Below are 17,149 nucleotides of genomic sequence, written 5' to 3' on the forward strand. Positions count from 1 at the left end.
GTCAATGAGGTCTTAGGAGTCTATACGCCCATTCATAGTTGAAAAATTAAATGTTGACATTATAGCATAGAGAACATTATAATGAATGAATCTTCAGACATAATAAGAATGACTAAAAAAGTACAGTGCACTGCTAGCAATGGGAGCCCATGGTGACTGTACAATATCCTGAGTGAAACACTTTCTCACATCACCACAACAGTAAAATCCCCTTTGTCTAGTCTAGACATCCTCACACAAGTACAATGCATCACAAGGCATCCACTCAAGGTTGGCCAAAAAATTAAAGAGGAGAAAAGATCATGCAAGCCAAAATATTTTTGACTGAGTTGACTATTACAGTATAGAGAACACCAATTGTGCAAAACTATACAACTTTCTCTGTAGCTCAGTTGTGGAGCATGGTGCTTGTAACGCCAGGGTAGTGGGTTTGATTACTGGGACCATACATAAAATGTATGTACACATGGCTGTATGTTGCTTTGGATAAAAGCTTCATGCTAAATGGCATACATTATTATCAGGACAACATGTGGGTGTTTATGTCTGAGTGGTTTAGGTTTTATGAAGGTTGAGAGCCACAGAAGGAGGTGATGGGCAGGCAGAGCAGGGAGCAGAAGGAGGGGTGCAGTGGCTGAACTTGACCAGGCTGGCTCCTGTGAGACCTCCAGTCAGAACCGCTGCCTGGTTTACAGCACAACGACACCTCACACCTACACAACAACAGAACATTGGGTCCGCAAGATGTCATGTAAAATAATTATGTAATATACTGTATATTGGCAGCACATGATCAGGCCTGGGGTTGGTTTAGTTGATACAGTACCTGATGACACTTTGGATGATCTTCTTCTCATCCTGGTCCAGACACACAGGGAAGGTGGTCCCACTGCCACCACTCACCTGGACCTTGTCCACCTTCACCTCTGACCTGGAGATATGCTGAGGGGAGAGGTCAAGGATGCAAGGGACAGGAGTTAGTCAAGGTAAGCCACTACACATGACTCGTGGGTCAATGTTTTTTCAATTTCCATGAACTGTGCTGAACAAAACAGAGCTACTGGGTGTCAAGTAGGGCTGGCCCTAGCCTTTTTGGGGCCCTAAGCAAAATGTTGTTGCTACAGCAGGAAAATAACCCTGCAGCAACAGGAAATGTGAATTATTATGTGGATTATAATTAATGGACATTTCTTGTAGGGTGTTGATAAATATTTTGTAAGGGCAAATCAAGTCTGACATTTTAAAGTGGAAATTACAAACTTCAGAAGCCTTTTAAAACCTTGAATACACTACAAGTTTGCATTTCCGGCCGCATGGCCCTAAGCGGTCGCTTATGTCTCTTATGCCCTGGTGTCAAGCAATGTGTCTCTACTTCACCTGATTGTAGTTTTTCTTGGATTTGGAGCTCTGTATCTTCAGCACCTTTGTCATTGTCAAGTGAAGACTCTCCATTTTAGAATCTAGATATAAACACATATATTATCTTGAGTAGTTCATGTCATATTTTCTAACAACTGCACAGGAACTACCAAGAATAAAATAACATTTCATGGGAGTTATATCAAGAGAACGATATGACTAAATATGTGTAAAATATACAAATCTATTTTTGCATTAATCTTTCTCAATTAATCTTCCTCAAAGCTTGTGGTAAGCCACATACCTAGCTGCTCAGGTCCCTTGCAGGCTTTCCTCAAGTTTATCGAGGTGCAAACCATGTCTGTTTCTGTCCTTTGACTCCTCCCACTTACACAAACCTAAAAAAGAATGGTGGAAGGGTTGGAAAATAATGTCTCTCAAGTAATTTTATAATAGTGTTGATTACTTAGTATTTTTGAAAAGTGCTAAATAATACCTTGTTATAAACAACATCTAGTGCTAATGGCAGGGCCTCACGATCTCCATCAATCCCAAACCTTTTGCTAGCTGCACCTGTAACACAGAGGCAATCATGATTGATATTACAGTAGAAGGACATACACAATTATAGATTATAGAATAAAGCACAGGCATGTTTTGTTAAATAACCTTTGAGAGTGGTGTGTGTTTTTGTGCACGTACATGCATATGTATGCCTATACGTGTGTGTTTGAGGTGGGCAAACTCACCCATGGCCTTGACGGCTCGTGTCCCTGCTGTGTGTCCTAGCTCCAAGGAATGGATAAACACCTCTTTTCTCTTCTCTCCCCCAGCCAGGGTCAGCTACAGTGGGGAAAAAAAGTATTTAGTCAGCCACCAATTGTGCAAGTTCTCCCGCTTAAAAAGATGAGAGAGGCCTGTAATTTTCATCATAGGTACACATCAACTATGACAGACAAAATTAGAAAAAAAAATCCAGAAAATCACATTGTAGGATTTTTAATGAATTTATTTGCAAATTATGGTGGAAAATAAGTATTTGGTCAATAACAAAAGTTTCTCAATACTTTGTTATATACCCTTTGTTAGCAATGACACAGGTCAAACGTTTTCTGTAAGTCTTCACAAGGTTTTCACACACTGTTGCTGGTATTTTGGCCCATTCCTCCATGCAGATCTCCTCTAGAGCAGTGATGTTTTGGGGCTGTCGCTGGGCAACACAGACTTTCAACTCCCTCCAAAGATTTTCTATGGGGTTAAGATCTGGAGACTGGCTAGGCCACTCCAGGACCTTGAAATGCTTCTTCCGAAGCCACTCCTTCGTTGCCCGGGCGGTGTGTTTGGGATCATTGTCATGCTGAAAGACCCAGCCACGTTTCATCTTCAATGCCCTTGCTGATGGAAGGAGGTTTTCACTCAAAATCTCACGATACATGGCCCCATTAATTATTTCCTTTACACGGATCAGTCGTCCTGGTCCCTTTGCAGAAAAACAGCCCCAAAGCATGATGTTTCCACCCCCATGCTTCACAGTAGGTATGGTGTTCTTTGGATGCAACTCAGCATTCTTTGTCCTCCAAACACGACGAGTTGAGTTTTTACCAAAAAGTTATATTTTGACCATATGACATTCTCCCAATCCTCTTCTGGATCATCCAAATGCACTCTAGGAAACTTCAAACGGGCCTGGACATGTACTGGCTTAAGCAGGGGGACACGTCTTGCACTGCAGGATTTGAGTCCCTGGCGGCGTAGTGTGTTACTGATGGTAGGCTTTGTTATTTTGGTCCCAGCTCTCTGCAGGTCATTCACTAGGTCCCCCCGTGTGGTTCTGGGATTTTTGCTCACCGTTCTTGTGATCATTTTGACCCACGGGGTGAGATCTTGCGTGGAGCCCCAGATCGAGGGAGATTATCAGTGGTCTTGTATGTCTTCCATTTCCTAATAATTGCTCCCACAGTTGATTTCTTCAAACCAAGCTGCTTACCTATTGCAGATTCAGTCTTCCCAGCCTGGTGCAGGTCTACAATTTTGTTTCTGGTGTCCGTTGACAGCTCTTTGGTCTTGGCCATAGTGGAGTTTGGAGTGTGACTGTTTGAGGTTGTGGACAGGTGTCTTTTATACTGATAACAAGTTGAAACAGGTGCCATTAATACAGGTAACGAGTGGAGGACAGAGGAGCCTCTTAAAGAAGAAGTTACAGGTCTGTGAGAGCCAGAAATCTTGCTTGTTTGTAGGTGACCAAATACTTATTTTCCACCATAATTTGAAAATAAATTCATTAAAAATCCTACAATGTGATTTTCTGGATTTTTTTTCCTCAATTTGTCTGTCATAGTTGACGTGTACCTATGATGAAAATTACAGGCCTCTCTCATCTTTTTAAGTGGGAGAACTTGCACAATTGGTGGCTGACTAAATACTTATTTTCCCCACTGTATGTCACACATAATTGAAAGTACTTTGAATGGCATGCACGTGTTTGTGTGTGTGTGTGACAAAACCTCACTCATGTGGACTCAATCATTTACTGGTATAGACAGATCTGACTTTATAGAACTTCTTTGTATCCTACAATGTTTCACAGTGTATCTGAATACAGTGTTGAAATATGTATTAGTTAAAGTAGGACCGGGCTCACCTCAGCCTGGTAGAGTTGTAGCAGAACAGGCTGTGCTGCATTTCGACAGTAATACAGCACCAGGTCTGCCAGGAGGAGAAGGCGCTCAGAGGAGCTGTTCTCTGAGTTACAATCCACTTTAGAAGTCGTCTGGGAAATTACATTCATATAGAAATACAATCCCCAGTTAGGATAATTAAAGGGCACATGATGGCCTGTTTGAAAAGGAACCCAGGTGAAGTTGTAATTGTGGTACCTCGCACAGGACATCAGAGGACAGGCTGAGGAGACTGAGCACGCTCCTTTTGTACCAGGGGTCAGTCATGCCTATCAACTGGGCGATGTCAGTGGTGCTGTCCTCAAGTATAACTCCATTTGACTCCTGGATGTGACAGCAAATATAAGATAAATTGTACAAAGTTAGGGTTAGGGTTAGGGAGTGATTATAAGCTCTCATTATCTTATCTAATGGCACATCATACTTTTTTTTGTCTTCTGTACACAACTATGAAGTCAGCTGTAGACAATGCTCTTGTCCTCTTCTGGAAGAACCAAAAAGCTGGCTATTCTCACCGTAGATGGTGGGCATTTCAGTGGACTCCCTAGGTGCCCCTCAGGCACTGTGGTCACTCCTCCTGGACCTCCCAGGTTCCTCCTCTTCACAGGGACAAAGTAGAACTGCAGCTTGCAGGCCCTGGTGAGGCGAGGACACCTGCTCTCCCTCTGCTGAAGGTCAGTGTAGGCCCTGGCCAGCCTCCCTGCCTCCCGGTCCTCCCCAAACACCACCACCCTGACCAGGGTGGACATCTCTACCCCATCCCCCTCCTCACAGCTCAGGATGGGCCTCTTCTGGACACACACGTGGTGACTCTGGGGAAACGGTCCATCTGAGGTGGGGGCGGGAACCCCTGAACTGCGAGGCAGGCGGACCTGTCTAGGCAAGGACTTGGATCGCTTGAACCGCGCTCCAGACGTGCCGACTCTAATGACATCACCATGGGAGCCCATGCTCTGGGCACGTCGACAGAGGGAGGAGCTGCGTTGCGACTTGAAGAGCATGGAGAAACGCTGGCTGAGGTGAGCTTTTGACTTAGGTTTCCTCCTGGTCTCTGGTTGGCCGTCATCTATCTCCAAGTCCTCGCTGAAGTCACTGTCCACCCCAGAAGACTCAGACAGGGTGGTGGGCACAGACCAGCTGGAGGACAGGGAGTAGCTGGAGAACATAGAGTCTCTGGAGCAGGTGGACACAGTGGAGATCCGGTGGTCTGTGTATCGGTTCTTTATTGTTTCCTCCTCTTCATCATCCTCCTTTCCCTTGTCTCTGGGAAGGTTAAGGACTGGGAGCTGGTCCAGCTCACTCTGAAGAATGTCATTTAAAATGTCTGAACGAATACACAGAATGACATCATTGACAAGCCACAGACACAAAGGCTATACATATTTTACAGTATGGCATTGAAATATACTGTCTTGGACTTGGAGAAAGAAGCAATGGGAAAAAAGCTAATTACCGAAGTTGTCCTTATCCCAGGAGTACATGTGACATTTGGCTAAGGGCAGCATCAGTGTATGGACATTTCCTAATAAGAAGAGAAAGAACAAAGACTAATCAGATCAAGCAGGATCAAGCAATGTATGTGACACTGAGTTTCTCAGAGTCATAACTCAAAATTTGACTTCTTCATCTGTCCATCTCTAATCATCTCCAGTCAGTCCTGTTTGCCCAAAGTTGACCAGCTTATAGGTTCCAGGAACATCATAATCTCAGATGGTGAGATTATGATGAAGCATGTAGTAAAGTTCTCTCACCAGGGCCTGTATTGCAGTCTGTAGGGGGTATTCCAATGCTCTCCACCAGCCCATTCAGGCTCTGCAGTAGACTCTCTCTGGCTGTGTCTGGGTCCCGTGTAGAGGCTGCTTTCTCCAGGGCCTCTGTTACTGCAGTCACAAGCTGCTCCAGATCCTCTGCCCCTTTTGACTGTTAGACAGATACAGATATTGTATAATCTGTTTGCGAGCAGTATATGTACAGCTGAAGTCGGAGGTTTACATACACTTAGGTTGGAGTCATTAAAACTCGTTTTTCAACCACTCCACACATTTCTTGTTAACAAACTATAGTTTTGGCAAGTCGGTTAGGACATCTACTTTGTGCATGACACAAGTCATTTTTCCAACAATTATTTACAGGCAATTATTTCACTAATAGTCACTGTATCACAATTCCAGTGGGTCAGAAGTTTACATACACTAAGTTGACTGTGCCTTTAAACAGCTTGGAAAATTCCAGAAAATGATGTCATGGCTATAGAAGCTTCTGATAGGCTAATTGACATCATTTGAGTCAATTGGAGGTGTACCTGTGGATGTATTTCAAGGCCTACCTTCAAACTCACTGCCCCTTTACTTGACATCATGGGAAAATCAAAAGAAATCAGCCAAGACCTCAGAAAGAAAATTGTAGACTTCCACAAGTCTGGTTCATCCTTGAAAACAATTTCCAAACACCTGAAAGTACCACTTTCAACTGTACAAACGATAGTACGCAAGTATAAACACCATGGGACCACGCAGCCGTCATACCGATCAGGAAGGAGACGCGTTCTGTCTCCTAGAGATGAACGTACTTTGGTGCGAAAAGTGCAAATCAATCCCAGAACAACAGCAAAGGACCTTGTGAAGATGCTGGAGGAAACAGGTACAAAAGTATCTATATCCACAGTAAAACAAGTCCTATATCGACATAACCTGAAAGGCCACTCAGCAAGGAAGAAGCCACTGCTCCAAAACCGCCATAAAAAAGCCAGACTACGGTTTGCAACTGCACATGGGGACAAAGATCGTACTTTTTGGAGAAATGTCCTCTGGTCTGATGAAACAAAAATATAACTGTTTGGCCATAATGACCATTGTTATGTTTGGAGGAAAAGGGGGCGGCTTGCAAGCTGAAGAACACCATCCCAACCATGAAGCTCGGGGGCGGCAGCATCATGCTGTGGGGGTGCTTTGCTGCAGGAGGGACTGGTGCACTTCACAAAATAGATGGCATCATGAGGAAGGACAATTATGTGTATATATTGAAGCAACATCTCAAGACATCAGTCAGGAAGTTAAAGCTTGGTCGCAAATGGGTCTTCCAAATGGACAATGACCCCAAGCATACTTCCAAAGTTGTGGCAAAATGGCTTAATGACAACAAGGTCAAGGTATTGGAGTGGCCATCACAAAGCCCTGACCTCAATCCTATAGAAAATGTGTGGGCAGAACTGAAAAAGCGTGTGCGAGCAAGGAGGCCTACAAACCTGACTCAGTTACACAAGCTCTGTCAGGAGAAATGGGCCAAAATTCACCCAACTTATTGTGGGAAGCTTCTGGAAGGCTACCCGAAACGTTTGACCCAAGTTAAACAATTTAAAGGCAATGCTACCAAATACTAAACTTCTGACCCACTGGGAATGTGATGAAAGAAATAAAAGCTGAAATAAATAATTCTCTCTACTATTATTCTGGCATTTCACATTCTTAAAATAAAGTGGTGATCCTAACTGACCTAAGACAGGGAATTTTTACTAGGATTAAATGTCAGGAATTGTGAAAAACGGAGTTTAAATGTATTTCGCTAAGGTGTATGTAAACTTCCGACTTCAACTGTATGATACAGATTCTCTTCAATAGTGTTGGTGCACCATGCATAATGCATAGATGCATAAATCCAAAACGAACAACCAAAAATACGTTCACAAACCATGGAGCTAGAAAATGGTGAATGGAAAAAGGTAATTCATGACCCTTGGGTACAGATAATCATATACAAATGCCTACCTGACAGTAAGTAAAGTAACTGAACTGTGAACACATAATTTAGGAATCACATATAATAGGACATACCTGCAGTGCATTATGCAGTATGTGAAGGGGGTACTTGGTCCCCAGGGCAGCCTGGAGGGCATGTTTGATCAGGGTGATGGAGGTGTCCCTCTGGGAGTGACAGACACCACTCAGCTGCTCAGAGACAGACAGGAACTCAGGAGGGACGTCCTCGCCTGGGCTCATTAACAACACCGTCCTAATACAGTCACACATACACACACATACATTATGAATACACACACAACAAAGAGGAGAACGGTGGTTTGTGTTTAAATGTTTCAAGTTGGAGCGATGTTGAATGATTTAATCACGGTTGGTCTTTGTTGGCCTGTGTTGACTTACATCGTTTTGGAGTGATTGGTGGTGGTGGTCAAGCCCTGTTCTTCTCTCACTAGTCTTTGAAATGAGATACCTGGTGGAAATACAGTATAAGGGATGGCGTTACCTCTTGTATTGTTTAAACCAGGGCTCTCCAACCCTGTTCCTGGAGAACTACCCTCCTGTAGGTTTTCGATCCAACCCCAGTTGTAACTAACCTGATTCAGTATATCAACCAGCTAATTATTAGAATCAGGTGTGCTAGATTAGGGTTGGAGCGAAAACCTACAGGATGGTAGCTCTCCAGGAACATGGTTGGAGAGCCCTAGTTTAAACAATAGTGCCTCCATGTGGAAGAAAATGGAATTTGAATCAGGACAGTGACAAGTGAAAGATGATATGAGACCCAGACCAACAGGAAGGCTGTATAGCCTAGGGTTCAATACCTGGTGCCCTGAGCTCCTGCTGGATGAGGGAGAGCAGGTGTCGGCTGGTGCTGCAGCAGGGCTCCGGCCAGGACAGGAAACAGTGGAACACTTCACAGGCCTCCTGCAGCACCCCAGAGTCAGGGGAGAAGTGAGGGGTCTGAAACAGAGGAAAGATACTAACTGGATCATCTGAGAACTATGGTATATTGGACTGGTCTGAGACTTAGAAGTTGTCCACACATGGGTTTCTGGACATGGTTGGTGATGATGAGTTTCTGTAGTGTGGTGGTCTAATGTATCTGGGCTCACCTGCAGAAGAGTGGAGGAGAACAGGAGAGCCAGTGGGATCACCAGTTCATCCTGGCACTGCTCTAGAACCTACAGAATATAGAATTACAGTTACATTACAGTTACATTACAGTTACATTACAGTTACATTACAGCTACATTACAGTTACATTACAGTTACATTACAGCTACAGTAAATTACACAGACGTAGAACACTTTATTACATGGAGAGCCATACCTCTCGTGTTTTCCTCAGAATCTGCTGTAGCAGGATGATGAAATTTTGTGGATCTCTCTTCACTAGTTCCTCTAAACTCCAGCGGTTTATGCACAGGCCAGCTAAACACACAGACAAACACACAATGTAGGAAAAATATACTATCTTACTTCCCCTTTCAGTAGGAATGGTGTTCAAATCCAATAAATCATACTGTGTACATAAAATTGACACTGTGCTGTCCATATTTAATAACCGTTTTTTTAAGGGGATGTGTACAAATGTAAAGTATTTATATCACATTGTCACTCAGGAGTGCTGTGATAGAGCCTGAAGCTTCAAATACCATTTGTTCATTTGGAGTGACTTAGGCCCTAGAAATTCTCTTGAAATGATCTCAATTTCCTGTTTGACCTGTGACCTATGTCCTCACCTCCTCCTCCCCATGTGTCATCTCTTTCATTTCCCCTTTGACTCATGGCGAAACTAGATGACCCAACGTTTGAACACTGTTTCACAACAATGGGAGTATTTTTAATGAATGAAAACTCACATGATTGACTACATAACCAATGCACCACATTCATTAACATTCAGATGTGGAAGTGGTTAAATTTCACACTGATTAATCATATCCGGAGATTACATTTGGATTTAGAGATGATTGAACTTCCTTCTTAAGAGATTTTTTTCAAAGACCATTAGATCAGCAACTCTAAGTGATGAGGCTTACCGTTCCAGGGCTGTGTGTTGGGAAGGCTGTTGCCCAGGCCATAAAGGCACATGTCCAGGGCGTGGTGGATCCGGTCCTCTGTGCACGAGGTGTGCTCCATCTTAGATTATCTCCTGCAGAAGCATCACAGGAATTTCAGTAGTTGAACAACATTTATGTTTGTCTTAATTACTTGTGGCCTTCCTGCTCAAACCTGCAATAATATACTGCTGATGCCAGTGGAGATGCAACCACAAGTGTTCATCCTGTGGATGACTCAAAGCTGTAATAAAAAAATGGTAATGGAGAACACTTCCATGTTTCAGCAGTGTGAACTCCCCTGGCTCTTTGTTAATCCACAGACTGATGATCAGATCGGGCATACATTAAGTAGGAGCCTTAGGCCCAGAGTAAAGCTGCTGTGGCCTCCCACACAGACCTGTGTCCCCATGGGGCCCTATATTTAGCCTGGAGGGTCTCTTTCTTCATGTGTGCAGACAGGAAGGTGTCATTGTGAAGTACAGCTGGGGTCCAAAGGCAGCCCTGCCACTGTTGCCATGCAACAGGGACTGAGATGTAAATAGGAAACTGAGGGTCACCTGTGGCAGAACAAACAGGAAAAGAGCCTCCCTATTATGACTACTTGGAAGGTGACTAAGGAAGCACCCCGAGGGTGAAGTTCATACCCTACATGAGATAAGGAGATATGTAAATGTAATGGCAGTTAAAGATGCACTCTCAAAATGTTGTATAATTTCAGCCAGTAGTTTTGAAAGTGATGCCCACAAGCAAAAACTGGTCCCCGTTTTTTGTGTACTACGTCATCCAATTATGTACTACATCATCCATTTTGTGTGATATGTTACGAATTGTGCAATTTGTATGATACAATATCATACGAATTTAGCAATTTGTGTGATATGTTACAAATCCAATTTGTGCAATATGTTACAAATTTGTAGTGCTTAAGATCCCGGAAGGCAGGAATGTGATGACATGGAATAATAAAATTACGTTGTCCTACTCACTGAAACCTTTCCTGTGCACACTTACCATATTTACAGTTCTGTTGTGTGAACTTGATGGTAGCTTTTCACCTATACTACATGACCAAAAGTACATCTCATTCCAAAATCCTGGGCATTAATGTGGAGTTGGTGCCCCCTTTGCTGCTATAACAGCCTCCACTCTTCTGGGAAGGCTTTCCACTAGATGTTGGAACATTGCTGCAGGGACTTGCTTCCATTCAGCCACAAGAGCATTAGTGAGGTCGGGCACTGATGTTGGGCGATTAGGCCTGGCTCGCAGTCGGCGTTCCAATTCATCCCAAAGGTGTTTTATGGGGTTGAGGTCAGGGGTCTGTGCAGGCCAGTCAAGTTCTTCCACACCGATCTCGACAAACCATTTCTGTATGGACCTCGCTTTGTGCACAGGGGCATTGTCATGCTGAAACAGGAAAGGGCCTTCCCCAAACTGTTGCCACAAAGTTGGAAGCATAGAATCATCTAGAATGTCATTGTATGCTGTAGCGTTAAGATTTCCCTTCACTGGAACTAAGGAGCATAGCCCAAACCATGAAAAACAGCCCCAGACCATTATTCCTCCTCCACCAAACTTTACAGTTGGCACTATGCATTGGGGCAGGTAGCGTTCTCCTGACACCCAAACCCAGATTTGTCAGTCGGACTGCCAGATGGTGAAGCGTGATTCATCACTCCAGAGTCCAATGGCGGCGAGCTTTACACCACTCCAGCCGACGCTTGGCATTGCGCATGGTGATCTTAGGCTTGTGTGCGGCTGCTCGGCCATGGAATCCTATTTCATGAAGCTCCCAACAAACAGTTATTGTGCTGATGTTGCTTCCAGAGGCAGTTTGGAACTCAGTAGTGAGTGTTGCAACCGAGGACAGACGATTTTTACGCGCTACGCGCTTCAGCACTCGATGGTTCCGTTCTGTGAGCTTGTGTGGCCTACCACTTCATGACTGAGTCATTGTTGCTCCTAGACGTTTCCACTTCACAATAACAGCACTTACAGTTGACCGGGGCAGCTCTAGCAGGACAGAAATTTGACAAACTTTCTTGTTGGAAAGGTGGCATCTTATGACGGTGCCACGTTGAAGGTCACTGAGCTCTTCCTTAAGGCCATTCTACTGCCAATGTTTGTCTATGGAGATTGCATGGCTGTGTGCTCGATTTTATACACCTGTCAGCAGTGGGTGTGGCTGAAATAGCCGCATCCACTCATTTGAAGGGGTGTCCATATACATTTGTATATATAGTATATGACTTGTGAATCAATGAAGCTGGATATTTTATCTCCATTTGGTGCCTCAGAACACTTGTGCTTTGAGCTATGACACACTAACTAACACAAACTCATTGACAAAGCCTCCTCTGGTCTGATGAGCACCTTTCTACTTGACATTACTGTACTGGCCCTGGCCAGACTTCCAACCTCAGCCAGCAGAAAAGTCATTGTCTGCAGAGGAAGCAGGTGTCAACCTATTGTCACCCTGTCACACTGTTCCTGTGATCCATGGTGCCGGCTGGAGGACTCCCACATAACACAGGGACAACAACATTGTACTGGGAGCAACAATAACTGAGTGTGTTGGAGTACGTGAAGCATATGTCCAACACCACAACTATCATGTTGTGACTTGGTTTAGACTGTTGTTGACAGATTGTGTGGATGATATGTTGAAAGAGGAACAGGAAACAAAGGCCTTAGCAACACTTTATCTTTGCAGCAACATTTCTTGGAAGATTTTGAAATTTCACACCTCTGAAAAAAAAAATCTAAGAAAGCTAAGCGACTGATCTTGGTTTGCACCCGAGGTGAGATCAGTGTTGTTGTTGGGAATGGCACAGAAGTTATCAACACTGCACACACACTCAACTGCAGTTTAAACTGAAGTCTTGAGTTTCAATTAAGTCTTGAGTCAAGATATACACCAACAAGTTCTTACAAAGTGTCTAACTTATTCTAGGAGAAAGGACCTGCTGACATTTCATCAAAGCAGTAGACCAGACACTGAGTGAAGTTTGTTAAGTCTTACCTGCAGCTGTCCTGAAGGGTCTGTGTCATTCAGTATTGCTTTATATCCCAGAGTTTTTGATTCCATCCAGCTGCAGCTCACTAGTGGAAGGGAAATGAATACAGCGACCACATCCTTCACTGTGTGTGCTGCCACAGCCCAACGAAAATAGATGATGCCAAATGCAAAGTCAAGTGAGCATATGTAGCTAAACAGGAACTGAATGAAAGTCATGTTGAGGTGGTAGTTGGCAGGCACATTTAATTTACGTAATTTAGCAGACACTCTTATCCAGAGCGACTTGCAGTGGTGAGTGCTTACATTTTCATGTTTCTTCATACTGGTCCCCCTGGGAATCAAACCCACAACCCTGGCATTGCAAGTGCCATGCTCTACCAACTGAGCCACATGGGACCTAGTATCTCAAATACATTTACCTCATTTGACATCTTGTCAAGAGATTGACACTGTCAACGTAATTAAGTAGGCCTACTTCTATCTAAGAATCGGACAGATTATAATGTCTTAAAAATTGCATGACATTGACAACTTCTGGTCAACTGAAACTGTAAAGCATCTTTGAAGGCTTAAAGGTAGACTCAGCGATATGACATATGAAGTAGATGCAGAAAGTAAACAGCATAGTGGGTGTCCACAAGATAGCACAGCCACAAAGTCAACATAGTCTATATCATAAAAATTCATGAAAACAAACATTTGCTTTTTGGTCTTAATTTAAGGTTAGGGTTAGGCATAAGATTAGCAGAAGGTTAGGGTTAAGGTTAGGGTAAGGTTTAAAATCAGATTTTAAGAAGATAAATTGTAGAAATAGGAGGGGTTTAGCCATAATTATGACGTTGTGGCTGTGGTAACTAGTAATGACCAGCAGTGGGTCAATTTCCGTAACAACTAAGAGCGTTGAAGTGCTAGGCTCAATTTCTCTTCTGTTTGGGTGCCCTGGCTAATACGCTGTGAACAGCGTGACGCGAACCCATGCACATGCGCTGTGTGTGTGACTGTGTGAGAGTGAAGTATTGCATCTCGCTCCTCTCAATATCTGGGTTTTATCTAGATGGGATACCGCTTTTGTCAGATTTGACTTTTCATAGCAGGTTAGGAGAATTTACGCAGAAGGTTAGGATAATTAGGTTAAGATTAGGAAAAGGGTAAGGTTAGCTAAAATTTTAATTTGACAAAAGTTGTATCCCTTCTAGCCATGAACACTTATCTGCGGTGCTGCTTGTGGCAACATCATTTCGCTGTCTACCTTCAATTTTTTTATGTCTGAAAAAATTTGCCACACAAAATTATACTTTTTCAATATGGGAAAATGTGTCAAACAGTTAAAGAGATGTGACCTTGGTTTGCTTTTGGCCCATTCTTTTCCATTTTCCCAATCAAGCGTTTACTGAGCTTCAGAGTAGCCAACAAAGGCGGGCACAGTCAGCAGTAATCTCTCAAGGATAGATTACTTTGAATTCCTTTCTCGTGACACTACTTCCCGCCACCGCACGATGTCGCTGCTTGCGTGTAATTTACTGAAGCTTGGCGGGACTTCTATCGTTAAATTTGAGGCAAATCTGATCACAACGTATCCTACTAAAGTACTTCAATAATACGGTTAAGGCTGAGATGAAACCTGTTGGGTTGGCACTTTTGTGAGATTCAAGTTAAACGTTTTTTTTAATGATTATTTATCAGTTATACCTGCATCTGCTATCCTGTTGTGGCACAGGTGGTAACTTGAGAAGAACACTGAAGTTATCTAGAATGTTGGCTACAATTTGTCATAATTTGTCATTGGACCTGCCAGCTGTGTGATCTTGCAATAATTCAAATAAGAGGAAAAAAATCCTAATTATCATGGTTACTTTACAAACATATTTCAAATACATTTGAGTCGAGGTATATTTTATTATTTAATTACACACACCAGTGGATGTCGTTGTTCTGTCTTTCAGCTCTGCGAGCATCTCCATATGACCTCAAGCTCTGCTGGATAACAGGGTCTCACTTTTCTGTTCAAACAGTGAGAGCGTCAGAAAGGGAATGGGACAGACAAGAGACAGAGGTAGACAGAGGTGTGACTGAGTGGAAGACAGGGACAGGGAAGCTAATAGCGAGCTGGTCCTTCCAATTTATGTCTAGAAACCCAGAAAAAGCCAAACTAGCGGTAGATTTTCGTGCGTAAAAAGTAGGCTGCCCTCTAAATTCTTACGTTTTACAACACTTCTCTTCCAGGCTGAACAGTTATTGCGAGGTAGTGTCCTCTGTGGAGTTTTCTTTGTCTCGTAAGATGATTTCATTCACATACATGTGCATGACTGTTTGTGTTTCATCTGTTTATGTGTGGAGAACAAAACACAGAAATGTACATAGGCTATTGATTTAATAGTAACATGTGTGAATAGTATTCTGCTGGTTTGTCTTCATCATGGATAATTTCAGATGTAGGCTAAATAGCATTTATATATAAATGGTCAAATATATATATTTTATAGGCTATTCATTTTATAATGCATGATATGATAGTGTTCCTCTAAATCTATGTAACAAACATTTTAAATATGTCTCTCTTTTTCTACGACTACATTTCAGCGCAAGAGACACTAAAGAGCACGGATTACAATGATAAGGATTTTAGAGGTTTGGGTCACTTTGGTGGCCATTTCTCTGCTGGTTAAGGGGGCTCTTGGAGGTTATGGGATGAGTATGTTTGCTGCCCAGTCGTCCCCTCCAGACCCATGCTATGATGAGAACGGCAACCCCCGGAGGTGCATCCCCGATTTCGTGAACTCCGCTTTCGGGAAGGACGTGCGCGTCTCCAGCACCTGTGGAACCCCGGCCTCAAGGTACTGCGTCGTGACCGAGAAGGGAGAGGAGAGGACTAGGGATTGCCACACCTGCGATGCAGGGGACCCAAAGAAGACTCATCCACCCGCGTATTTAACTGATCTCAACAACCCTCATAACCTCACCTGCTGGCAGTCAGAAAACTATGTCCAGTATCCTCAGAACGTCACTCTCACTTTGTCCTTGGGTAAAACATTTGAGGTCACCTATGTGAGCTTGCAGTTCTGTTCACCCCGACCCGAATCTATGGCTATCTTTAAGTCCATGGACTATGGCAAATCCTGGGTTCCTTTCCAATTCTACTCTACCCAGTGTAAGAAGATGTATAACAAGCAGAATAAGGCGGCAATTACCAAGCAGAACGAACAAGAGGCGATTTGCACGGACTCTCACACGGACATGCACCCGCTGACAGGTGGGCTCATTGCGTTCAGCACCTTGGATGGCAGACCCTCGGCGCACGACTTCGACAACTCTCCCGTGCTGCAGGACTGGGTGACAGCCACCGACATCAAGGTGACGTTCAGCCGACTGCACACGTTTGGGGATGAGAACGAGGACGACTCGGAGCTGGCTAGAGATTCCTACTTTTACGCGGTATCAGACCTGCAGGTTGGCGGGCGGTGCAAGTGCAACGGCCACGCTTCAAAGTGCGTAAAAGATAGGGAAGGAAACCTGGTATGCGAGTGCAAGCACAACACCGCGGGGCCGGAGTGTGACAGGTGCAAACCTTTCCATTATGACCGTCCTTGGCAGCGCGCAACCGCAAGAGAGGCAAACGAATGTGTTGGTATGTTAACTATTTACCTTTATAATCAAAAGCTTTGTGTTATAACGTATTTTTTTCGAGATGTAAATGTACTTTCTAAATTACAAGACTTATAATGATCGAAAGTATTTTGTGTGAGTGGGCATGTTTCTTATTATGCCTAGAAAAATGAATTTTACGCATAGCCTAACGCAGACCTGATTTGTTAATTATTCAGTTTCTTAAATTCAAATTCAATTTAAGCATCTCACATTGATCCAATATGAATTAGGCTTTGTAAACCACCGATTGTTTTTGGCTAATTAATTTGATTTAAATCGTTGAATTGTGTCAAATAAAACTAATGCACCATGCATTCGTAATGGCCTATAAAAAGCACATTCTCCTTGTTTACACCAGTAAATTAGTTACCCTGTTCAAATATGCCCTATTTGATAACGAATCAAAATGGGAAACCACAGTAATTGGGAGGAGGGGAAATAATTAACATATATCAACCAATTTGAAAAAGTTAGCATAATTTATATCAAATGTTGTAGCCTAAAACCAACTTATTGTGTTAATGTAAAAAAAATCATTTTGTTGAAAATCATTTAATTGAATGATTTGAATTTAATAAAGGGAGGCCTGGTCCTTGTTCCAAACATTGTTTTTATCATCCTGTATGGAATTGA

The 17,149-nt window shown here is 43.2% G+C and overlaps 2 protein-coding genes across 4 annotated transcripts in view; one reads left to right on the top strand and one right to left on the bottom strand.

The window, feature by feature from the left end:
- Positions 1 to 4: 4 nt before the first annotated feature.
- On the bottom strand, positions 5 to 13,020 carry LOC121570394 (phosphoinositide 3-kinase regulatory subunit 5). Its single transcript, XM_041881853.2, has 18 exons — positions 12,875 to 13,020; positions 9,835 to 9,947; positions 9,123 to 9,223; positions 8,905 to 8,973; positions 8,614 to 8,752; positions 8,192 to 8,261; positions 7,868 to 8,045; positions 5,789 to 5,957; positions 5,491 to 5,559; positions 4,553 to 5,361; positions 4,236 to 4,361; positions 4,001 to 4,129; positions 2,109 to 2,202; positions 1,856 to 1,932; positions 1,664 to 1,757; positions 1,378 to 1,460; positions 827 to 942; positions 5 to 713 (listed from the first exon to the last, which is right to left on the bottom strand). Exons 2-18 carry the CDS (start codon positions 9,932 to 9,934, stop codon positions 563 to 565), a joined length of 2,574 nt encoding a protein of 857 aa, XP_041737787.1. The 5' UTR covers positions 9,935 to 9,947; positions 12,875 to 13,020; the 3' UTR covers positions 5 to 562.
- Positions 13,021 to 14,869: 1,849 nt separating this feature from the next.
- The window catches only part of LOC121568976 (netrin-1), a 50,838-nt gene continuing 48,558 nt past the window's right edge, over positions 14,870 to 17,149 (top strand). The window contains exons 1-2 of one of the 3 annotated variants that reach the window (XM_041879522.2): positions 14,870 to 15,144; positions 15,452 to 16,496. In XM_041879522.2, the coding sequence (XP_041735456.1) occupies positions 15,482 to 16,496 (1,015 nt within the window). In that variant the 5' untranslated portion in view covers positions 14,870 to 15,144; positions 15,452 to 15,481. The remainder of the gene's footprint in view (positions 15,145 to 15,451; positions 16,497 to 17,149) is intronic. The other 2 variants (XM_041879523.2, XM_041879524.2) reach the window with 2 other exon arrangements.

This window comes from Coregonus clupeaformis, chromosome 7, assembly GCF_020615455.1.
Source record: "Coregonus clupeaformis isolate EN_2021a chromosome 7, ASM2061545v1, whole genome shotgun sequence".
Classification (NCBI taxonomy): Eukaryota; Metazoa; Chordata; class Actinopteri; order Salmoniformes; family Salmonidae; genus Coregonus; species Coregonus clupeaformis.